This window comes from Sebastes fasciatus, chromosome 16 (assembly GCF_043250625.1).
Source record: "Sebastes fasciatus isolate fSebFas1 chromosome 16, fSebFas1.pri, whole genome shotgun sequence".
Taxonomy (NCBI): domain Eukaryota; kingdom Metazoa; phylum Chordata; class Actinopteri; order Perciformes; family Sebastidae; genus Sebastes; species Sebastes fasciatus.
In genome coordinates, this window is record NC_133810.1 from 26,260,286 (window position 1) to 26,282,882 (window position 22,597).

Below are 22,597 nucleotides of genomic sequence, written 5' to 3' on the forward strand. Positions count from 1 at the left end.
AACAAGTGATTATGGTTATGACCACTGAAGCCATACATACGTTTTGCATTGTAATTATTTGAAATAAACTCTGTGGCAAACAAAAGTTTATGATGCTTATATGTTTTGTTCAGTAAGATAATCTTCACAAATGAACACCACTTCTATCATCTTTGAAGCGTGAATGCAATCGGCAGAAGTAAAAAGCTAACGTTAGGCTATAAACGAACGACGCCGAGGCTGTAAAGGAGGACGAGTCAGCGTGACGACGTTTAGTAGTCTCATTTAGCTAAAATGATAATTCATTTCTGGGTTTTAGGACTCATTCCTGTAGCCCACTATTGTATCATTTCATGTATAAAACAGTACTATAAAGACTAGCATGAATTGGGACACCATTAATTTTACACTGTGTTAATATGGCACAAAGCAGAGAGAGGAGTCAGATGAGTCCTCACCTTTACTTTCTGTTGGTGGTGGTATATCTGCCAGGCGATATGGACATGCATGGCGCACCACTTCCCTGGTTTCTGTAGGTACAAGACAAAAAAACAGGACAGTAAGACCATTACTAATTTACATATTAAACAGCTAATTGTGTGGTGAATATGGATGCATCACATCAGTCTGTTGTTCAAGCTAATTATGGATATAGCTATATTGTCAATGCACATTAACCCTCACACATCCTACTACTATTTTGAATGCTCAATGACATGAACACAGCACACCCTTCTCATTTATTTACAGTCAAGTCACCTAAAAATGACATCCTGATAACTTAATTATGGTACATGTGGCACCTTTAATCACATATTACTTAAAAGACATGGCCTATGATGGTGACAGAGGAATAGTAATTATAGCTGGGTGTAATTATTCCCCAGGCGCTGTATAGTAGCAGCCCACTGCTCCTAATATACTAGGATGGGTTAAATGCAGAAGCTAAATGTCACTGACTAAATGTGTGACAATAAAAGTTGATTTACGTTTTTACATTCACATGATCTGTGATTTGAATGCATGTCTATGTCTGAGCAAAGTCTGTCAATAGCATTTCTGCATGCAGGGGCTGCACTGTTGTGTTGTGGTATAAACTAGCACACTCTGCCTCCAAGTGCAGCGCTCATTTAATTAAAAGACACTATCTACTCCATTAGCAAAAACCCTTTAAGGCATCATGGCTATTATTGTGTGTGTGAGGGTGCAGACACTGCGGGGAGCGAGCACTCACCCTGAGAACGGGCCGGAATGGATCCGTTAGCTACAGGAGGGAGAGGGAATAAAAGAGGTTGAGTTATTTTGCTGTCAATCAAATCACTACTAATTAGTCTCTGTGTGTGGCATCCATTATGAAGCAAATTAAAATGTTAAAATTTCCCTTTAAAATGAAGCATTTCAGGAGTAATTAACACGCGGGTTCCTCCTGTGTGACCCTCTGCATACAAATGAATACAGACGAATATGGCAGTCTGGGTTGTCTATAAACTAGAGCTGTCAATCCAAGTTTGAATCGCGATTGTCCATAGTTAATCGCACATTTTTTATCTGTTCAAAATGTACCTTAAAAGGGAGATTTATCAAGTATTTAATACTCTTATCAACATGGGAGTGGGCAAATATGTCAATTAACAACACAAAACAATGGCAAATATTGTCCAGAAACCCTCACAGGTACTGCATTTAGCATAAAAAATATGCTCAAATCATAACATGGCAAACTGCAGCCCAACAGGCAACAACAGCTGTCAGTGTGTCGGTGTGTTGACTTGACTATGACTTGCCCCAAACTGCATGTGATTATCATAAAGTGGACATGTCTGTTAAGAGGAGGCTCATGGGTACCCATAGAACCCATTTTATTCACATATCTTGAGGTCAGAGGTCAAGGGACCCCTTTGAAAAAGTCTGTGCCAGTTTTTCCTCGCCAAAATGTAGCGTAACTTTAGAGCGTTATTTAACCTCCTTCGCGAAAAGCTAGTATGACATGGCTGGTACCAATGGATTCCTTAGGTTTCTTAGTTTCATATGATACCAGTAGTCTAGCTTTAAAACTTTACAACCTAAAAATCGCAAGTTGCGCTAATGCATTAAAGAAATTAGTGGCGTTAAAACAAATTTGCTTTAACATGTTATCGCGTTAACTTTGACAGCCCTATTATAATCTAACTGCATGGGAATTCTTTACAAGGACTTATGCAACAAATACAGAAGATCTAAAGGTTACCTCTACATTGTGTGTATGTGTGTGTGTGTGTGTGTGTTCTTACCCTGGGGTCCTTCTGTAAGAACGTGTGTGGGACGCCTCCAGGTCTGGCCACATCAAGTGGATTGGAGGTCTAGAGAGCAGCAGACACAGATGGAAACAACAAGAATCTCTGTAAATAACTCCTAGTTTCAGTTTGTCTTATCTGCGTGTGTGTGAGAACAGAGAGGGAGCGTAGTGGTGGTGTCCCCGTGCGTCTTACCTTGGGCTGAAAAGCGCCCTGCAGCGAGCCGAAGGGCCCGGTCGGGGGGATGACGGGGGGAAGGCCAGACATGGCCGGTGGGTAGGCGTGGAAGAGCTGTGGGAGAGAAGAGGAAGAGGAGGCGTGAGGATGCTTCGGTCTGTCAGTGAAATGCAGGACAACAGCTATATAAGGCAGTGGAGATGGAACAAACGGGTTATAGTGACGGATGATCCTCAACATTCAATCTTTTTTTGAATTTTTTTAGATGGGGGAAAGTTACAAATGATTGCCTACATGTTTCACAAACTGCAGGTTTATAAAATATTCCGTGCTCATTCCTGGTGGATTTAAATAAGTGGAGAAAAAACACTCCTTTGATGTGAAAACTAGAATGTTGTAATACAAGCAAAACGCACGTTAACCAAACAAGCGCTCCAGGCTTCCATAAAACTATCCTGAGGAGAAACAGATAGGTAATCAAGCACTCACTATAATTGTTCTTGTCAATCACATTAGCCTTAGTGGAAGTACAGAACGTTTTTCTGCACTTGCATGCGTGCGTTGCTTTAATCACGGATGGTGCAACAGAATTATTTAAACTTGGGTTGCCAGGATGAGTTATTATTGGAAGCGCTCGAGGAGATGCTGTGAGATTTTAAAATGCAACTTGTTTCTCCCTGTGCATCATGTTTTAAGACGTCAGTAGGTTTTATAGAGAGGAAATGGCTTCGGGGTATTTGCTGCTGCTGCTGCCATAATAACGGCGAGGAAATTCTAGGAATCAGAAATGAAGCACTTAAAAACAAATAGCAACATTCTGCAACATCTATTTAACCCGGGGTTGGTCTGGACACAAACGCAGGATTTTTTCTGATATTAAAATCGCAGCTCAGTTTGAAGAAAAAGCACACAGCAGGTGTCTGGACGCTTCAGCAAACACGGTAGGAGAGTGAGGTCCAATGATACAAATAAGTCCCCTTTAGTGAGTAACAATCATGAGCAAGCCACTGCTGTTAGCAGACAAATACAAATGAAGAGTAGTAGGCAAGACAAAGATATAGTATTACCCCTGGCAATAACGCAGTCTCCGTTGTAATAGAGTGCTCCAGGGATGACCTATTTTTGTAGGCCAACCAGGAAGTTGGCATCGCCCTGGGTTCCCTCGACTAAAAGCCAATGGGATTTTCCCATTGGGAAAATAAGCTCTGTGGCAAACACACGTTTATGATACTTTTCAGCAAAGTTAATTTACACAAATGAGCAATACTTTTTTGAAGTGTAAATGCAATCGCCAGAAGTAAAAAGCAAACTACTGTGAACTACACTACACTATGGTGGCATGGAGGCGAATATACAAGACGCTGTAAAAGCAGACGGGTCGCTGTGATGACGTTTAGTAGTCTCATTTAGCCACTTGTTAGCAACCGCCTTTTTAAAGACATATAAAGGCTTCAAAATTCACGAGTGGGACATTTTATATTGTAGAACAAAACATTAAAAAATCCCCTTGTGTTAACCACAGACCTTATTTCAGGGCATCTAACTAAAAACCCATTGACTCCCAGACGAGGGAACCAGAAGGGTTAAAATGTGAACTCATTTCTATGCACAACAATGTTACCGTTGTATGCATGCACAATAAATCGTGTGCATTAATCACAACATTAGCCGGGACTGAAGGGTGAAATGGTACAGCTAGGACGCTTACAGTGTCCATTAAGAAGCAGATGAGTGATTGCATGGACATCATACATCAACACACACACACACACAGCTATAACACCAACTTGCATGGGCTGGAATGGCATAATAATGGCAAGCAACAAACTGCTCTGCAGGCAGATAGTACGCAGTAGGGAAACTTACACTGTGTCTGTAGAAAGGGTCCACTTTTGTTGGGTATTTTTCAAACTGTAGGAGAAAGGAAACAGAGCTCAGTAGAGAAAACATGAGAACCTGCAACCATTGGCCTCTTTCAGGGTCATTTCAGGCCGACACAAAATGCATCACAAAGTGTATTTTGAGAACATGCTCACAGATTGACATCATGATCCAAGATCTAAAAACTGTGATTCAAAGTTCAGCTCCTTCCCAAAACCAGACTGTTTTTTTATCCTCCCTTTTCGGTGATCATCTGAAGACCTTTTAAACTAGCGCGGGTTCTGTGTCTCATTTGGTCTCCTTTTAGTGGTGCAGCGCGGGCTCGGGGCGAACATTTCCCCAGTCAAGACTAAACACTGCAGCCATAAAGAGCCTTTTTATGGCCTCATTAGCTGTCAGAGGCCTCGCCATGCTGCCTTTGAGGTATCATCAGAGCCAAGCGAGCCCTCTATGGGCCAGGCAGTTACGAGAGTGTGTGCGTGCGTGTGTTTGTGTGAGTTTTAGGTCCAGCCACCCATTGCCTGTGGTCTCCCCCAACAAACAGCATGGCTCTTAACGCAAGGCATTTGCCAGTAATGAAAACCCCCAAACGGGACCAAATGATGTCATTAAATTCAGAATGAATTAAGCGTATTATGTTCTGAAAGCTGGCTCTGAAGTTAACATGCTTTGGGCGAGTTATTGCCAATTTAGAAAATAACGGCGACTCGAGTCTGGAGTCCTGGAGTACGCCAGAGCAAACACTAGAAAGGCTTTCTGGGAGAATAAAGGCATGATTGTAGCGCAGACGGACACACATGGCCATCATTGAAAGGCCGCCACAGAGACCCGCAGGCTGCAGTGTGCCGCTCACACACACACGTCAAACTGTGTAAAATCCTCACTCTCACAACCGCAAAGTGAAAACACTTTCAGTGCCATGCCCGCCCACTCTTCTACACATGTTAAACTCATTATTAGAAGACATATGAAAGCATTTTGGCTACAGTGATTTTTCCCCTCCCTCTCCACCCTCGACCCAATACAGGTGCGTTCTACTTATCCTCACGTTTCTGGCCGGGGTACGCACCATGGGCGGTGCTGGGGTGGGCATGATGGCGTGGGGGAAGGGCGTGAAGGTGTGCTGGTGGGTGTGCTGGTGGGTGTGTTGGTGCTGATGCTGGTGCTGATGCTGATGCTGGTGCTGGTGGAACTCGGTGCGCAGGTAGGGCGGAGGGCCCAGCGAGGCGCCACGGTCGGCGTTCTGGGAGGCCAGGAAACGGGTGTTGAGCTCCTGGCGCAGAAGGTCTTGCTCTGGAGAGGAGCGTGAGAGAGAGAAGGGAGGATTAGGAGTGGGTTTGTTAACGAGGGGAAGAGGACTGTCGAGAGTTCTCAAGCATTTTTCAGACTCAACTGAACATACACATTAACAACCACAGACCCCATTATGTAAGGTTTTCCTAGGGACCTCCATATGGTAAGAATGTTGTAGTGGTAGATTTGTTTCTGTCTAGACTGTAGATAAAGTCAAGTTCTGAAAGACAAAACCTAGGGCTGTAGTTAACGTGATAACGCGTTAACGCCACTGATTTCTTTAACGCATTAATGCAACTTGTGATTTTTGGTTGTAGTGGGCTCAGTTTTAAAGCTAGAGTGAAGATACAGGTATCATATGAAACTAGGAGTCCATTGGTACCAACCATGTAATAGTAGCTTGCAGCGAAGGAGGTTAAATAACGCTCCAAACCCATGCTAAATTTTGGCGAGGAAAAACTGGCATGGCCATTTTCAAAAGGGTCCCTTGACCTCTGACCTCAAGATATGTGAATGAAATGGGTTCTATGGGTACCCACGAGTCTCCCCTTCACAGATATGCCCACTTTATGATAATCACATGCCGTTTTGGGCAAGTCATAGTCAATTCAGCACACTTGCCAGCTGTTGTTGCCTGTTGGGCTTGAGTTTGCCATGTTATGATTTGAGCATATGTTTTTATGCTAAATGCAGTACCTGTGAGGGTTTCTGGACAATATTTGTCATTGTTTTGTGTTGTTAATTGATTTCCAATAATAAATATATACATACATTTGGACAAAGCAGCATATTTGCCCACTCCCATGTTGATAAGCGTATTAAATACTTGACAAATCTCCCTTTAAGGTACATTTTGAACAGATAAAAACTGTGATTAATCGCGATTAAATATCTTAATCGATTAACAGCCCTAAAATAAAATATATATACTTGATATTTATGTGTCTCTAATTGAGAAGTATTCTAGTTCATTTAATTACAGTGAAATTAAAGTATTCCTCATTTTGCTGGGTCCTGCTGGAAGCCCCTCAGAGACGCCTGGACTCCAACAAGTGGGAGCTACATATGTCAAACAGGAAGCCATGTCAAAGTTACAGAAAAAAAGAAACCACCAGTGTAGGAATGGCTGTGATTATCAGCATGTCATCTTAGATTTAAGCGAGGCTCGAGATGATTAGAACTGCCTGAGTGCTGGAACTGTCAAAAGCTGTGATTTGATACACCACAGCCCCGCTGAGACAACAACATCTGTTGTTCTAATAACCTCTGCGCAGCCCGTGGAGAAAGAATGGATTTCAAGTAATCGCCGGCTTTTCTTCTAAATTCAACAGAACGTGCCTTGAGAGATTATATCTGCTCCTGAGTAACCTTATCCTTCCTATTCCACCGCGACTCGCTGCGATATGTTCTGCATTCATTCCAAGCGTTATTGGGCGGGGAGTGGGGGAGGTGGAATTTTCTCTTCATAAAAATTTCATTAGTATCTTTTGAGCAAAATCCAGCTCGCTCCGTTCCGTATTGACCGAATTGATTTCTCGCACATGAACACTATTCAAGGTGAATATGGAAGTTCTGGGAACGTTGCTAAAGGTGAGTCGTCGTCCACCCCCCCTCCTCTTCCCACACTGACCCTGACATTTAGCTGGACGGCACAACGTGCAAATGTGCACGGGGTCCGTAATCGCTTTTGCAATGTGGCCGAGAATGCTGGTGGATATTACTGGTGTGTAGAGAGTCGATCAATCACAGCATGACAGAAAGAGTGTGAACTTGAACTGTCCACGCGACTATAAACACACTAAACTGCGGACGTGGAGTACATGTGGATTATCTTGGATCCGGTTGCGTGTTTCTTTAAATAATTACAGGGTAACATTCTGCCTGTCTCTGCATCTCAAATGATGCTGAAATGATTCCTCGTGTGCTTCTCATATGTCTCTGCAACCTGATGCAACAACTGGCTAAAATAAGAGTCTGCTTTCTGTTTTTTTTGTGCAATCCCCTGCCACATCACTTGGGGGCGATGTGGGGATGTTTGCGAGCAGCCTGTGATGTTTACCTGAGTAGGCACTCCCAGCAGCGGGATGTCCTGGTGCTGGCAGGGCGCTAGACGTAAGTGGTGGTGGTGGAGGCAAGGCTGCTGGAGGAGCGAACATATTGGGGTGATGTGGGTGCGGCGAGGACTGCAAGGCAGGGGGGAAGCTGTGGGGGGTGCTCTGGTTAGCCGCCAAGGGCAGCGGGAAGGTGGAGGCTGCTGCTGCTGCTGCCGCCGCTGCAGGGGGAGGCGGGTGGTGGGGGTGTTGCAGAGAGGGAGTAGGGGGCCCGTGGGGCTTGGTGCCTGGGGTGCTGCTCCTGCTGCTGCTGTAAAGAGAGAGAAAAAAGATGGAGAAAGGAGCCAGGTTAAGCCAGGCGTGATCAGTCAAAATTAACACTTGTTCCTCCACATCCCCTCATCTCCATCTGCTCCGACGCTCAATTCCCAGCACAGTGTTTTCACACCTCGACTGTCCTCCATTTACAAACGCCTCCCTGCCTCTCCCTTGTGCTTCACAGAATCCAGGGCAAACATGATCCGCGAAGAAAAAAATAAAAACCACCACATTCACAACACCCTCGGATGCAAATAAACCACCGCTGGCAAGCATAACAGAATGTGCATCTGTCTTTGAACAGCTTCTGTTAAGGCACTTCCTCCAGAGCCAGGTAGCGAACATGTGCATCGGAAATGGGATGAGAAGGGAGAGAGGGTGTGTGTGCATGTGTAAGCAAACAGTCTTTTGTAGTGTGTGTGGGTTTTCCCCGGGGGCAGTCACAGAGCTCGCGTCTCCACAGCTCCGCGCGCTAAGCCTAAAAGCTCATTTGCAGCGCCCGCTCTTCGCTGTGGGCCCCGGCCATGATTATTCACAGCGGGTGCCAGGCCCTGTTGGCGCTCTGGCAGACTGGCAGGGCTGGCACGGGGAGAGGGAGGCAGAGCCAAGTCCTGAGAGCCTGCGAGGCAGAGCTGTTGTTGGGACTGAGTGGATTTTGAAGGAGCCGTCCTGGAGTCTTAAATTAATGAAGAGAGCCTCGTAGGCCTCAGTGCCTCTCAACACAGAGAGGACACAACAGGTCTATTGTTATTTTTAATAATATGAAAAATTACTGTGATCAGGGTGTATTTGAACACATAAAGTGGAATTCCACTGAGGATTTTTTTAAGAAAATTGACAGCCCTGTGAAGTATTTCATGTTTTTCCAGGAAGAATATCACAACTTTGAGTCCGTTTTCCTCCTGTTCTCATGCACAATAAAATTCAAGGTTGTATTTAATCTATTCCACATACGGCCTGTATAATTGGTGGGAGCTGGAATCTATACAGAGCCCTGGTGACGGTGTGGGTGGCTAATAAATCACAGGCACTCAGGGTGCAGTTTGGCCCCGTTGTTAATAATCAGCGCTACTGTTTAGCTTGGGAACTTCAAGCTCTCCCTGATAGCAATTTACATACTGATCGGGCATCATGCGCACTTCCAGCTCAAGAGATATTCTAGTATTTTCAAGTGTGTGTGAATGCGGAGGTTTTGTCTGCACTACGCTGCACACAATTTTCTGCATCAGAGCGCACGAGGACATGAGAGACGTGAGTGTTTTCTATAATAAACTGATGTGTGAGGTCGTGTGTTGTTAGCCTTTACCTGTGACCGTTGAGGTTGTGGCCGTTGTAGGCGGAAAGGGGCCGTGGGTGGCAGCGTGACGGGGGCCGGTGGGGTCCGGCCTGACTGGGGTGCTGTTGGTGAGGGTGATGGCTGGGGAGGGCGGGCGATGGCGGGTGTGGGTGAAGGCTGGGCGTCGGCGGAGGCCGGGGGTGGGACAGCAGTTCGGGCTGATGCTGGGGCCGGGGAGGGGGGAGCGGCGAGGGCTCTTGGCCTTGAGCGAGAGGCAGGGCTGCGGGCGTCTGAGGCCTGGGGAGAGCCTCTGAGCGTGTGGGCGGGTTCGTGGAGGCCGGAGCCTGGGTGGGGCCGTTTGTTTGGGTCCGATGAGGGGACAGGGGCTGGGGGACGGACGGCTGGGGCTGCGGCTGGGGCAGGGGGAGGGCTCGGGGGGGCAGAGGCTGACTGGGGGGGCTGGATGCAGGGGGTTGGGGGTCCCTGCAGGTCTCCTGGCTCTTCTCCTGACTGCGCTCTAGGCCTGACACCTTGAGGAGGCCTGGCCCATGAGGCTCCTGGCTGCCATTGGTGGAGAGCACATGGATGCCAAAATCTGGAACTGTGAGAAACAAAACAGAAAGAGAAAAATATTTTTTAGTTTCCAAACTAGTGGTCCATTTGAACATGCAATTTCAATGGATTAGAAGCTGGCTACACCCAACAAGATCATTCCTTCAGTGTACATACACCAAGCCCAGATGCTCAGCTCAGGTTAAATCACTAAACCTCTTTGAGGCTCTTTATATATGATATCTCTAATTCTTTTCTTTCCCCTTGTTTCCTCAGGTAAAAAGTGGACGTAGTCACAGTGACATCACCCATTGGTTTGTGAACTGCTGCTTTGAAGCCGTGCGTGTGTGTGTGTGAGAGCTACAGGCCTTTTGTAGACTCTTGTCTATCTAACTGCCATCTCCACTGCCATGTTCAGTGTGTGTGCGCTGAGCTGACAAACAGCCCCACAAACTGACACACATTTCTTCCTACTTTTCCTTCTCGTAGCGACACACCCTGCTGGGGTTTGCAGCTGTGCCAGCACAAGCACCAATTCCTGAGCCCTTTCACGCAGCCTTTAACACCGTCCCTGGGGACAAACTACACAGCTGAAATGTGTTTTTCTTGTTCAGACTAAATCAGTTTGTATCGTACACAAAACAACATCACCTTCATTTCAAGGTTGTTGCTTTTTTTTTTTTTTTGCCTGGATGAAAGAACTTCCATTTGCCGGACAAATTAAATGTATTCCAGTCGGATTTGTTAATGAGGCGTTTCAGCATGTTCCCACCACTGACTGGTAGGGCTGTCCATAATACCATTTTTTGGCCTTCGAAGCTTCGTGGCGCGACAGGCTGACATGTTCTTCTGTGTGTGCACCTCTAAGCACAGCGACATCTGACTGAGAATAAATAATAAGAATAAATGTTGAATATGAACATTATTCCTCCTTCATTGGCTATTTTGGGATTTATACATTATTATGATACATACATACTATGATTTTTTTTGACATACTATACTGTGACATTTTTTTGTAAATTTTTTTATACGTGTGCCAAAGGCTGTGTGCTCAGCCCACTCCTCTACTTCCTCTTCACCCACGACTACGTTCCTATGCATGGCTCCAACTTCATCAGAAAATTCGCAGACGACACCACGGTGGTAGAGTTGATCAGCGACAACAACGAATCAGTATACAGGGAGGAGGTCCAGCACCTGGCAGCATGGTGTGCTGACAACCTTGTCCTCAACACACAGAAGACAAAAGAACTCCCTGCCTTGACTGACCTATACCGCACACGGTGTCTGAGACAGGCTGGCAACATCATTAGGGACCCCTCACACCCCAACCATGGACTGTTTGCCCTCCTACCATCAGGGAGGCGGTACAGGAGCCTCAGGTCTCACACCAGCAGGCTAAGGAACAGCTTTTTCAACAACACCACTACCCCGCTGAACTCACAGGCCCGGCGCTAGCCCGCCCCACCGCCCTTCATGATCTCTGGAATACAGCACACACTCTTTCTCTCTCTCATGGACCTCCACTGCTCTTTGTATTTACTCTTATCTGTACAATCCTCTCCTGTATATTTATAACTTATGATTCCACTGTATATACATATCTACCCTCCTATATTCATCTTATATATATTCACTTAGTTCCATATGCATATAGTTCTATGTACATAATTTCTCTGTGTTTAGATATAACTCCACCTGTATATATCATCTATTGTTTAAAATACTCTTATACAAATGTGTTATACAATATCCCATCAGTATGCAATTTAGAATATCAGAATATAACACATGTTGATCACTTGCACTTTAATTACAATCTGTATATGTGTATATGCCTATGTACATACACCCATATATCCTCATTTGTATATATTGTCTTTACTAGTTTGCTGCATTTCGTTGTACTATGTGCAATAACAATAAAGTTGAATCTAATCTAAGTCATTTTTTCCTAATTTTGTTTCGACATACTATACTATGATTTTTTTTTTGAACGTTTTTTCGACATACTATACTATGACATTTTTTGACATACTATAATATGATTTTTTTTCCGATATACTATAATATTACTTTTTTGACCTACTATACTATGACTTTCTTTAATTTTTTGGACGTATCATACCATGACTTTGACTTGCGTAACAGATCTATCATGTGTAGAAACAAACTAGCTGAACTGTGCAAACTGTACACAGGTTAACATGGACATTTGCATAGCTGCAGATACTTCACAACTGTCAGGTTTCCTTTCCTCTCTTTCACTTCTCCCAAAGTCAAAAAGACACTTCATCAAGATAAAAATTGCACAGTAATTCTTAAATAATATTCATCTTTGCAAACACTGGTGTTTGCTCTTTCCACATGCACACAGGCCTGGGAGTGATGACAGTTGGAGCATATTAAAGGACACTGCAGGATAAAAACACTGCATTCATTAATTCACTTTTTGCATATAGCATGAAGGACAGGTGCGCATTTAGCTCTCAGTCTGAAAAGGTGAGGATTCATTTCATGGACTTTCAGTAATTGCCAAAAACCAGCAATTACCTGCCATTAGAAGCCCTGTTGGGCTCCATTATGTACCAAGTGTGAATTAATCCAGAGAATGAATAATAGCTGCTGTACAATGTTGAAGTCGCACAGAACAATAGCTAATAAGCTCCGTCCGGGGGTATTTCTCTGCAGGGACCACCTCCTACAGAACAAAGTGCTCAGACATCAGCAGTCAGCTTGGCTGCTCCAGAGGGAAAGAGGCTCATGGGGGATGACAGTGCATACATAAACTGTAATTAACTCTCCCCGGGCCTCAGGGGGGTTTAGGGGAAGGAGTGAGGGCTCTCCCTTAGGGAAGCCAGCTAAATCCTTTACCTGCCAAAAGAGGTGTAGATGGGACCCAGCTCTCCTGGGCTGCACTGAAGAGCAGCAGCCTGTCACAGCGGGCTGACACACTACTCCCTCCAGACCTACTCCACTGGGAGCAGGCTGAGCTAACAGGTCCCTAGGAGAACCTTCTCCCATTAGCATTACAATGCAAAGCGAGGTATTAGCGACCCCAGGTGCATGTGATATCGTAGTTAAGGGTCAGGGGAGGTAATTCCTGGTGCAAAATCCCAATCAATATCTACAATAACAGCTATTGACTCCTGCTCTGTGTGGGAGAGAGCTTACTGGGACATCTGCCAACCTGTCAGGAAACAAAAGGCACACTTTGCGAGTGTGTTTTTTTGTAATAGTCTTTGTTAAACGTCTTTGGGCTAGCACAAGAGAAGTCCCCTCATAATGCAGAGAGGCGTCAGCTTTCAAAGCTCCTTACAGAAAAACTAGATCTCTTCTTTGGCAGCCTGCGCACAAAAACACATCCCCGTTCAACACTCACGTGCGTCAATGAACAAGAAAGCCCAGCAGCCCTTAACTCCATCTCCCTCACCCTTGTCAATCTTCTCCACTTACAAATGCTATTACCGGTCAAGAGAGACTGCTGCTGGCAAACAACTCCGCCGCAGCAGACGGGGAGAGGAGAAATTCCCGTTTCTCAAGTCTCCCGCTGCATCTCTCGCTCCCCGAGGTCCACGGCTTGTTTTGAGAATGTGCTAACACGCTAAAAAGAGGGTGTCTATTCTGGTCATAATGAAGACTCCAGGGCCGGGCGGAGCGGGGAAGAAGAGACGAGGAGTGTGTATACGCCAGCTTCCCTCCCGCGAGGGTTCATTTGTCAGTCTTCTTCATCCCTGGAAACAAATAAGCGCAATTCCCGCTTGGGTTACTCAAAATGTAGAGCCCTGCTGTTTCTCAACGTTTCAGCAGCAGCGCGGTCTCTAACTAGTGTGCGTTGCTCGCTGGAGCATTACAGCGGAGGATGAGGCCTGTGGGTGTGCGGGTTAGTCAGGGAGGCAAAAGCTAGAGGCCGGATTTAAGAGGTGAAGGGGGTACGGGAGGGCTTTGTGGGGGTCAGCTGGGTGTGTGTGCATGTGCAGGAAAGCCATTCATTAAGGCTGGATGTCAGGGGACCCAGCGAGGGGCTTAGGGGGATAACTCATTATCCCGGGCTGAGCCATCTCCTACTGTTCACACACACACACACACACACACACACACACACACACACACACACACACACACACACACCACCAATCCTGATTTGTATCTCCCTGCATGGTTAAAGCTACACTGCAGCATGTAATCATGAGCAACAACTCTGATCTGGTCACCTGAATATAATGTGATAATATGGAAATGTGACACAGTATGACGAATGAGTGAAAAACCTCCACCTCTTAAAATTTTTATTAAAAACAAGGGCTTCGATACTATCACGATACCTGGGTGCCGATTCGATATGTATTGTGATTCGATATTACGATTTTTGTTAATTTGTTTTACACTAGAGCATGGGAAAAAGTTGAATCATGCACTTCTAGGGATTTTAATTCTTAGGATTCTACAAAAAAATCTAAATTGATACGGTAAAAATGTTTGATTTTCAGCATGTATGCAGTCAGAGATGTCAAATATATCAGTCACTGTGAAAATAAAGACATTTCCCTCACAATTCAGTGGTAAGTTATGAGGGACATGTAATGTTTTATACTTCTAGTGAATACAATCCAATGCTTGTTTTGGTTCACGGATATAGAACGGATATGACGTCATGTTACTCAGACTACAACAATAAAAACGGTAACTCCCTTCAACCTCCGCATAGACTCAAATAAAGCAAATATACCGATTCTAGCATTTGAATGAATCGCAATTCACATAGGTGAATTGATTTTTTTCCCACCCCTATTAAAAACTGCCACAAGACATGAGATAACAACAAGTTCATTGGTATGCAGACTATGCTCTGCTTTTCATCTCACCTCTGTTGTTACTGTCCTGCAGTGGACCACGGCTCATTAGCTCCATGCAGCTGTATTTACTGTTAGCATTGTTTTTAATATGTTGCTAATATCACGTTGAGCCTGCAGGGTTAATAGGCCTGTGTATTGGTTGGCTAATGGTCCTTCATCAGCAAGGTATTTGGACCGGTGCAGCCATGGGCAAGACAAATGGCTCAAATGTGCACTGTGTTACGATCCACAGAGGGAGTGACAGGAGGGCTGGCAGAGCGAGATGCAGAACATTAGGAAGTTTAATACGCTGTTAGGTCATTACTGCAGAACATAAGGGGATTTATTTAGCATACTATATTTCATTGTCATCCCCTGGATACAGCCTGGCCTCATATAAATGATTAACAAACAAGCGCCAACGACATCATCTTTTAAAAAGCGAGACTGGCAGGCCAGCACCTGCCCTTTTGAGAAATACATTAGCGTCCAACTCGCGCCAAAACCACTTTGCTAATCTCTCTCTCTCTCTAATGTGAGTGGGTGGATATATGACAGCCTACGCCCGCCAGGCCTGGAGACATCTTGACAAATTGATGGCTGTTGAGACCTCCGCGACATCCCAAGCCTCCGCCCCTTGCCGTCACCCCTGCCGTCTCATCTTCCTCAAAATAGCGCGGCGGCGGCATTCTACACCCTCGCACTCATTTATGGGATTGCATCCAGGCAGGGGGTCGCATATCTCCAATCACACAAAACCAACAACCTAACACATAGCAGGAGCCACGAGACTGACAGCTGAGCCACGGCCGCTGGGTGTGCGTCAGAGCTGTGCACCGAGCACTGAGGCAGACAGGGGTGAGCCTGACGCACTGATGCTGGTGCTACAGAGACGAGGCCGCTCTCTGGTCAAACTACCAGAATACAGCACTAATCAAAGACCCCCATATGCTGAGCAGCAGGATATGGAAGGAGCAGCCTTTTCTCACTTTATTCACCTCTCTAATGAGGAACAGTGCAGTGGTGGAGGGAGTTTTCAGAACCTTTACTGGCATACAAATACAACAACATAAAAAATAAATAATAATCAGAATTTTATGTAGGTATCACCAATAAAATGAACTTTACTGCAAACTGATTTTGAGAAATAAACTAGTAACCACAGCTGTCAGATAATGTAGCGAAGAAAAGTAGGCGATAAAAATTCCATAAGATGGGAAAAAAAATGAAGTACAAGGTTAATTTTGTGTGTTTGTTGCTGTCCAGTCTACACGAGTCACATTTATAAATTTTTTTCTAAGTGAAAAGTTCGATGGCATATTTAGCTAACATTGTTAGTGACCATATTCTTGATTTAATTTAATTAATTAATTAATTTATTGTTATTTTATTTATTTACTTAATTCTATTTTCATTATAAATATAAATCCTATTTAATTCCATGTTTAGCTATTTAGTTTCAAGTGATTTTTATTATTATTATTAATGTATTTATATAAATGTACCTTGTTACAGAAACAGAGTAATAATATACACAGTGAAGTGTGGTGTAACTAATGAAAATAACATGCAGATAAAGGGATCAACAATAAAGGGCAACAACAATACATAAATACTGATGGTTTGCCTTGTGATGACTGCCAGTTTAAGCAAATTGCTTTCCAGTCTTTTATGTACCAACACATCAGTGCCTGTGACCTGAGTGGTATTAAACTGAGGACACAACAGCACCAAACATAGTAACCGATAATGCCCAGAACAATAGCCAGTTTCATTAACTGACATCTCTATTCACAACAACTAGACAGCAGGTCAGAGTTGCTGTACTGGAGGCTGTGACAGCTGTGTAACTGTTGAGAGCATCGAGGAAACAGGTGGTGACAGGGAGGGAGGAGCAGGTCTGCAGGGAGGGCAGCCTGCTCTGCATTATGGACTCAGGGGGACCAGATGATGCAATGGCAGGTAACCTCTGGGTGCTGACTCCAGGTCTGTCCTGTTCCAGTGTCACGCTGCAACACTAGATCACAAGGGGTGATTGAGGTTTGTTCTTGTTACTGTTGAGCAACAAATTCTACAGCCAGTAGCTTGTCAGGCTGTACTTATGCACAGCGGTACTTTGCTCTAAAAATAACCTGAGGCAGGTGTTTTGTTTACCATGTTCACCATCTTATTTAGCCTGTTATTGTGCTAACATGTATTAATTAGCACTAAACAAAAACTACAGCTGAGGCTGACGGGAATGTCATTATTTTCACAAATAAAAGTATTGACCTGATGATGGTGCTACATGAAAAGCTAAGGGCTCAACAAAGCGAATACAATTCATCCTGAGGGGAACAAGAATATCTGGACCAAATTTCATGACAATCCATGTCAAGACATGTTACTCAAAACCACAAATATCAACCTCATGGTGGCGCTAGAGGAAAAGTCAGGGGATCATAAATTCATTAGGGATGCATCATCTAGGAATCATGAATGTCTGCACAAAATTTCATGGCAATCCATCCTACAGTTTTTTAGATATTCCTGTCTGGAACATAGACTGTATATATTGTAGTAAATTTATGGATTGTGGATTTTACTAAGTAATTTAGTAATTTGCTATTTTGGCCTGCCAATCCAAGAGCTGTGCTTTGGCAGCATTTCGCTTGGTGTGGATGGATACTGTAGCCTGTAGGCACTTAGCACTGTAAAAAAAAAGAGTCTTTCTAAGGAGAAGCGCTGACAAATCCAAAACCCAGAGCTGTCTGTCACAGCTGACAGAGACCTTCAAAGTTGCACTTATTCACTGTCGCCCCATGACTCTTTTTCTCTATCTCCGTCTGGTATTCTCCAACCCCGCTCCCTGTTGTGCGGCGGTAAGCAGAATCATGCCCAAACCTCTCACAGATCACATCGCTCTTCCAGAGGCAACAGCTTTACCACACTCCAGCAACACAGTGCATTTGCTGAAAAACGCACCACGATGCCACCGGTGAATCATAACAAACTGATTAATTTGGTCCAGAGACATTCTTCTTAAAGCCGTGTGGGCCGCTGAGACTGATCTCACAGTCAGGTAAACAAAGGTGGGTTGTTGGGAGGAGGCTAAGTTTCTCTGCCCTCCACTTTGTCCTCTCTCCTCCGCACACATCATCACCCTGCTTCTGCTCAGAAAACAGAAAAATAAACAGACGGAGGCAGGCTGTTTGCTCAAGTTGAATCAATTAAAGTGCACACTGTGCTGAACAAGGATTTGTGGCCCTCATTGTGAATTCCATCTTGCATTGGTATGTCTCAGTAAACATTAATTACAATCAGGATCTCCCCCTGTGCCGGGCTGGGCTTCCAGAATCTGGCGGAATAAAATCTCCCTGAACAATATTCACAGTGCTATGCAGAATGTTTTTAAAGACAATTGGCCTCAGGCCTTTAGTCTGGAAACCATTTAGTCCCCGAAAAAAAGGAAAACAACACTGCAAACTCGCTCCTCTTCTATCTCCATATTTTGTTTGACAACAAAATTAGAGTTGTAATTGAGCAGCAAGTGTTGACAGTGGTCTGACCTCAGCAGTGGTTTAGGCAGCATATGTTCCCCAAAGAGCAGCTCGGCGAGGGACCGAGCTGTTTATTTGTTCTCAATGAAGCCTGCAGTCGCATTAATGGCAGACATCTTTAACAGATCTCCCTCCCACACAGAGGAGAACAATAAACAGCAGGCCGCTCGCTTCTGTCAGTCCTCGCTTCCACATGCTCATAAAAGTCTCAGAGACCCATCGAGCCAACACACAACACACTGTCCTTCCGTTTTCTCTCCATGTGTTTGTGTCTTTACAGCAACTTGCCAGTCTATTAGATACAGCTACACACTGTCCAATACTAAAATCCTTCCTGTGTGTCTTTCTCCAGTTTTTCTCCTCCTTCTCTAGGAGCTTGGTGGAATACCCTGGAGTTCACATTAGTGGATGACATCTGAGCTCAACTCCCACGTCTGTGGGACTGGAAGGTGTTTTGAGATCCCAGATGTTCTAATAATCCTCTCTGGTGCCCAAAGTAGAGGCAGTCCACGTCCCCTAAGTCTGCCCATTAACCAGAGGATTCATGTCCTCATCAGCAGAGACACCGCCCCATAATGCACCTCTGACATGACTGTCAGTTTAGAGTCTTGCTGAGGAAGTGGTTAATTCCTACTTTGCCTGCCTTGCTAAAAGCTACAAGCAAATGTTTACAAATATAATGTTGCTGAGTAGCAGAGTTATGGAATATTAAATCATCCATCTTTGCTCACTACATCTCAGCCTTTCTTACCCTCAGGTGTGCATAAACTATATGTTATGAACTTATTTTTAAAATTCAAAAATGTGAAAAAAACTGTTATCTTATCGGTATCGGCCATGAGAATTATCGGTTATTGATATCGGCTGAAAACATATCCATATCGTGCATCCCTAACTTGCACTTTGGTCTGATATCAGTTCACAGAGAAGTTGAAACCTTGTGTCGGTAACGTCAGCCAGGGAAGCTTTTTCCCTGATCTCATAGCCAAAGCCTCCGGAGAATCTTCAGTCTATTAGCTCCTTATCCCTCCCTTCTCCAGCTCTGAAGACTTTAACAGCATTAGCAGCTCTGAGAGCAGTAACACCACACTCTGTGATACCCTCTCGAGTCTCCAGAGTGTCGGAGCACCTCGCAGCGATGAGTTCACAGCTCACAGGCATGCGTGTTGGACATGCCCCAGATGGGTAGCTCAGGGCGCTGGGGCCTGACAATGATGGACGCTCCCCTGCTGGCCCTCCCAGACTCTCCGTCATGTCAGCAGCTCTCTAAAGCTAGAGCCGAGAGGGGTGTCGGGTTACGCAGCCTGGACATCCCGCCGTGTGGAGGGTCTTGGACTGGAGCTGTTTTATTAGTGTTAGACTCCCAGGGGTGGCTGGGGAAGGGGAGTGGAAAGCTAAACAGAAATAAAGATGGGGGGGTAGGTGAGCGGGCCAACTATTCTGGCTGCGACAGCGTGACATGTGTAGCCTTTCGGTAAGAACACCACAGCGTGCCGATATCCCCTCACAGTAACACAAACCGCCGCTTCAACAAGCGGTGATTGAGCAAAAGGCCAAAAGCGGGTGGGAGGGTTGTTAAGCCGCCTCTTTTAACATCTATATTTCATGCCTGTCAAATTTGCTTTATGAATTTTGTATCACAAGCTGTGAAGTCGAAGCATGTGTGTATACGTAAATATAAATCGTGTGTGTACAGTATGTTCAGTGATGTCATGGTGCGCGGTTAACCGACACATAAACCCCTGACTCCTCGTCTAAGATAGACTGTCTGGATCCTCTGTGAAATGGTAGCAATCGGGGGTAATTGGGCTTAGTGAGCCACTGAATGTTCTGAGCTCTTCTGACAGATGCGAGGCTGTAGAAGAGCGGCTGCCAGACCGCTGAGAACAAGCACTTACACATGTTTACAGTACAACAGAGAGAAACAGAGGCAATACAAGAGTGACAAAAGGAGAGAGAAACTTGCTCTGTCCTGTTTCCTACCTTCCCTAGCATCCATCCGTGCTCCATTCACACTCTGTCTGGTAGACCCTGCCTCCTCTCTCTTGTGTTAATGAAGCCATTTACTAACAGAGAGCTGCAGCGACAACACTCTTCCACCCACGGTAGCTCTGATTACAGCTGCTCCTGTAATGGCTCTTAACTGGTTCGCTCTCACCCCCCACCAGCATGTGGAAAATCTGCTGCCTTAAACAGCTCCTAAATGTTTGGACACCTTATCCCAGCACCGCCACCCCCCCCCAAAAAAAACACCATCACCATCTTTTAGGTGATCATGAGGATGTATCGGTGGCAACACGGTGTCCCGTTTCCAGCTCGCCTTTAGAGAACAAATCTTTATATATCCCTGAGGGTGTGAGGGAACGTAACGGGAGAAGAGCTGGGTCAGGACCCCGATGACGGGCATGCTGGCACAGGTGACCACCAGAAGGGGCGGGTGGAAAGCCGGCCAAGTGGCCAGACTTGTGCCTGTGCAGGGCAGCCCTCAGGGGGACACTTGTTGCCCGCGGCTGACAGATCCTCCGCGGGTTTGGCTGTCATGCCCGGGCTCACTGAGGCTTTGAAATAACAGCAGCGTGTAATGAGGATCCATCCAGTCCACGGCAATTGGTCAGTGCACACTGTCACGGCGGTGTAAAACTACACCGAGAGACGAGGCAGCTGTGGAGCGAGCCACACCATTTGACCCCAAACATGTCACATGTGTGTAAGCCAGCTGATGGGACTTCTCACGGGGCCTGATATCTCTACTAGTGACGAGTGAGGAACGGTAGGTGTTCATTCTTTGTGTGCATGTTGTTCCCTGGAGAGACACAGAGGGCTCACGGCTGGCTGAGGAAGTGAGACACTTGCTGACATGTAAGGCACAGTGGGCCTCTCAGCAGCACCTGCACTCTGTCACCCCTCTGCTTGTTCAACCACACAGTATCTCTATCTGATAGTATTCCCTTCCTCATGAAACAACTGCAAAGCCGATTTTTTTTTATATAGATATCAAATCGTTCATGGTTTACCTCCATGTTTGCTAACATCTCCTTTACTGCCCTCGTGGGCACATTGCTGCATTTCTTGGCTTGCCGCTGTCATTATAGGTCGATCAGTGGAATAGCATGGAACCGGCAGCAGCGGAGGCCCGCTCATAAAAACATTGCTCCATAGCGCTAGCAGTGATCAAAAACTCCACAGGGTGCCTTTAAGAGGTCGTATTTGCTACCTGAGACAGAGTGTAGAGTGTAGCACATCCCAAAAAACTTCTTCAGGTGCTGGGTGATAAAAAAACACAAGGCATTGTGGAATGACAAAACTCTCTGTTTGATCAAAATGTTATTTTGTTCAATTTAATTTGCTGTGAGTGTGCAGATCTTGCAAAGTACAGACTGTGGGAAATTAACATTTATGTCTATGTGATTCTCTGTGTTTACGTTGTGAGGTGGTCAGATGACAGTCATCTGTGCTGAGGAAGGAGAATCAAGAAGGTGAATGTCCTGAGTGAATCAACTACGGCTGTCCTCGACCAAAGAAATCATTACTTGATGATACTGCAATGTATATATAAGGCAAGGCACAATGAGTTCAGAGACCAATTCTCTGGGTCTTCTCTCCATGCTGCATGAAGTAAAGAGATTTGATTCATTACTTCGACTTGAAATATTTTTTCTTTCACAAGACTTTTGCTGCCAGTAATTGCTACCAGCCCCAAACAACAACAGAACCAACCGTACTATGACTGTTCTTTATGAACTCAAATCCCTCATCCTAACATCATACAGACATTTACAGCTGAAAGGCATCGCAGACCACAACTCCAAAAGCATAAACTGTCATTGACTCCCATTTGAAAAACGCTTAGCATGCAACTTCGCCATTGCAAAGATCAGCTGCTTTGATATAGGGCTGTGTGTTGGAAAGAATCTGATGATACCATACGTATCATGATGCAGGGGTTACGATTCAATATATTGTGATACTGTAAGCAAGGTGATATATTGCAATTTTTAAAAAATCTAATTTTAAGAAAAGTATGCATTAAATCTGAGAAAAAAAAGTGTATCCATATTTTCTTATGCCCCTACTTTGATATGCTTTCCTGCTGGAGGCTGGACAATAGAACCGTGTCTGTGTCTCTTATTTCTATATTGAATTGCACCAAAGTGACCAGCCAATCACGGCCTGTCCTTCAAGAAAACAGGGTGCTTTTGAAATGCAAGCAAAATTAGGCTACAGGTTGAATGCTTTGACTTGAGGTTGGTATGTGTCAGGAATACTAAGATGTGTTGGTATGATCCGACATTGACTCGTGCTTCCTGGCTTGAACACAGCTTCACATCCTGCACATTCCGCTGGCCACGTGTCACACGGTAAGTACAACGCACATGCTCCTTTTCATTACTGTGTCTGAAGAACGATAATTAAACTAACG

At 45.0% G+C, this 22,597-nt stretch overlaps 1 protein-coding gene across 10 annotated transcripts in view; it reads right to left on the minus strand.

Moving 5' to 3' along the window:
* The window catches only part of auts2a (activator of transcription and developmental regulator AUTS2 a), a 507,388-nt gene that overhangs the window by 5,063 nt on the left and 479,728 nt on the right, over positions 1-22,597 (minus strand). For 8 of the 10 annotated variants that reach the window (XM_074611210.1, XM_074611211.1, XM_074611205.1 and 5 more), the window contains 8 exons: positions 9,279-9,849; positions 7,663-7,964; positions 5,359-5,603; positions 4,296-4,340; positions 2,448-2,543; positions 2,250-2,318; positions 1,214-1,243; positions 438-509 (listed from right to left, as the gene is read on the minus strand). In XM_074611210.1, the coding sequence (XP_074467311.1) occupies positions 438-509; positions 1,214-1,243; positions 2,250-2,318; positions 2,448-2,543; positions 4,296-4,340; positions 5,359-5,603; positions 7,663-7,964; positions 9,279-9,849 (1,430 nt within the window). Of the gene's footprint in view, positions 1-437; positions 510-1,213; positions 1,244-2,249; positions 2,319-2,447; positions 2,544-4,295; positions 4,341-5,358; positions 5,604-7,662; positions 7,965-9,278; positions 9,850-20,160; positions 20,312-22,597 lie in introns of those variants that run through there. The other 2 variants (XM_074611215.1, XM_074611212.1) reach the window with 2 other exon arrangements.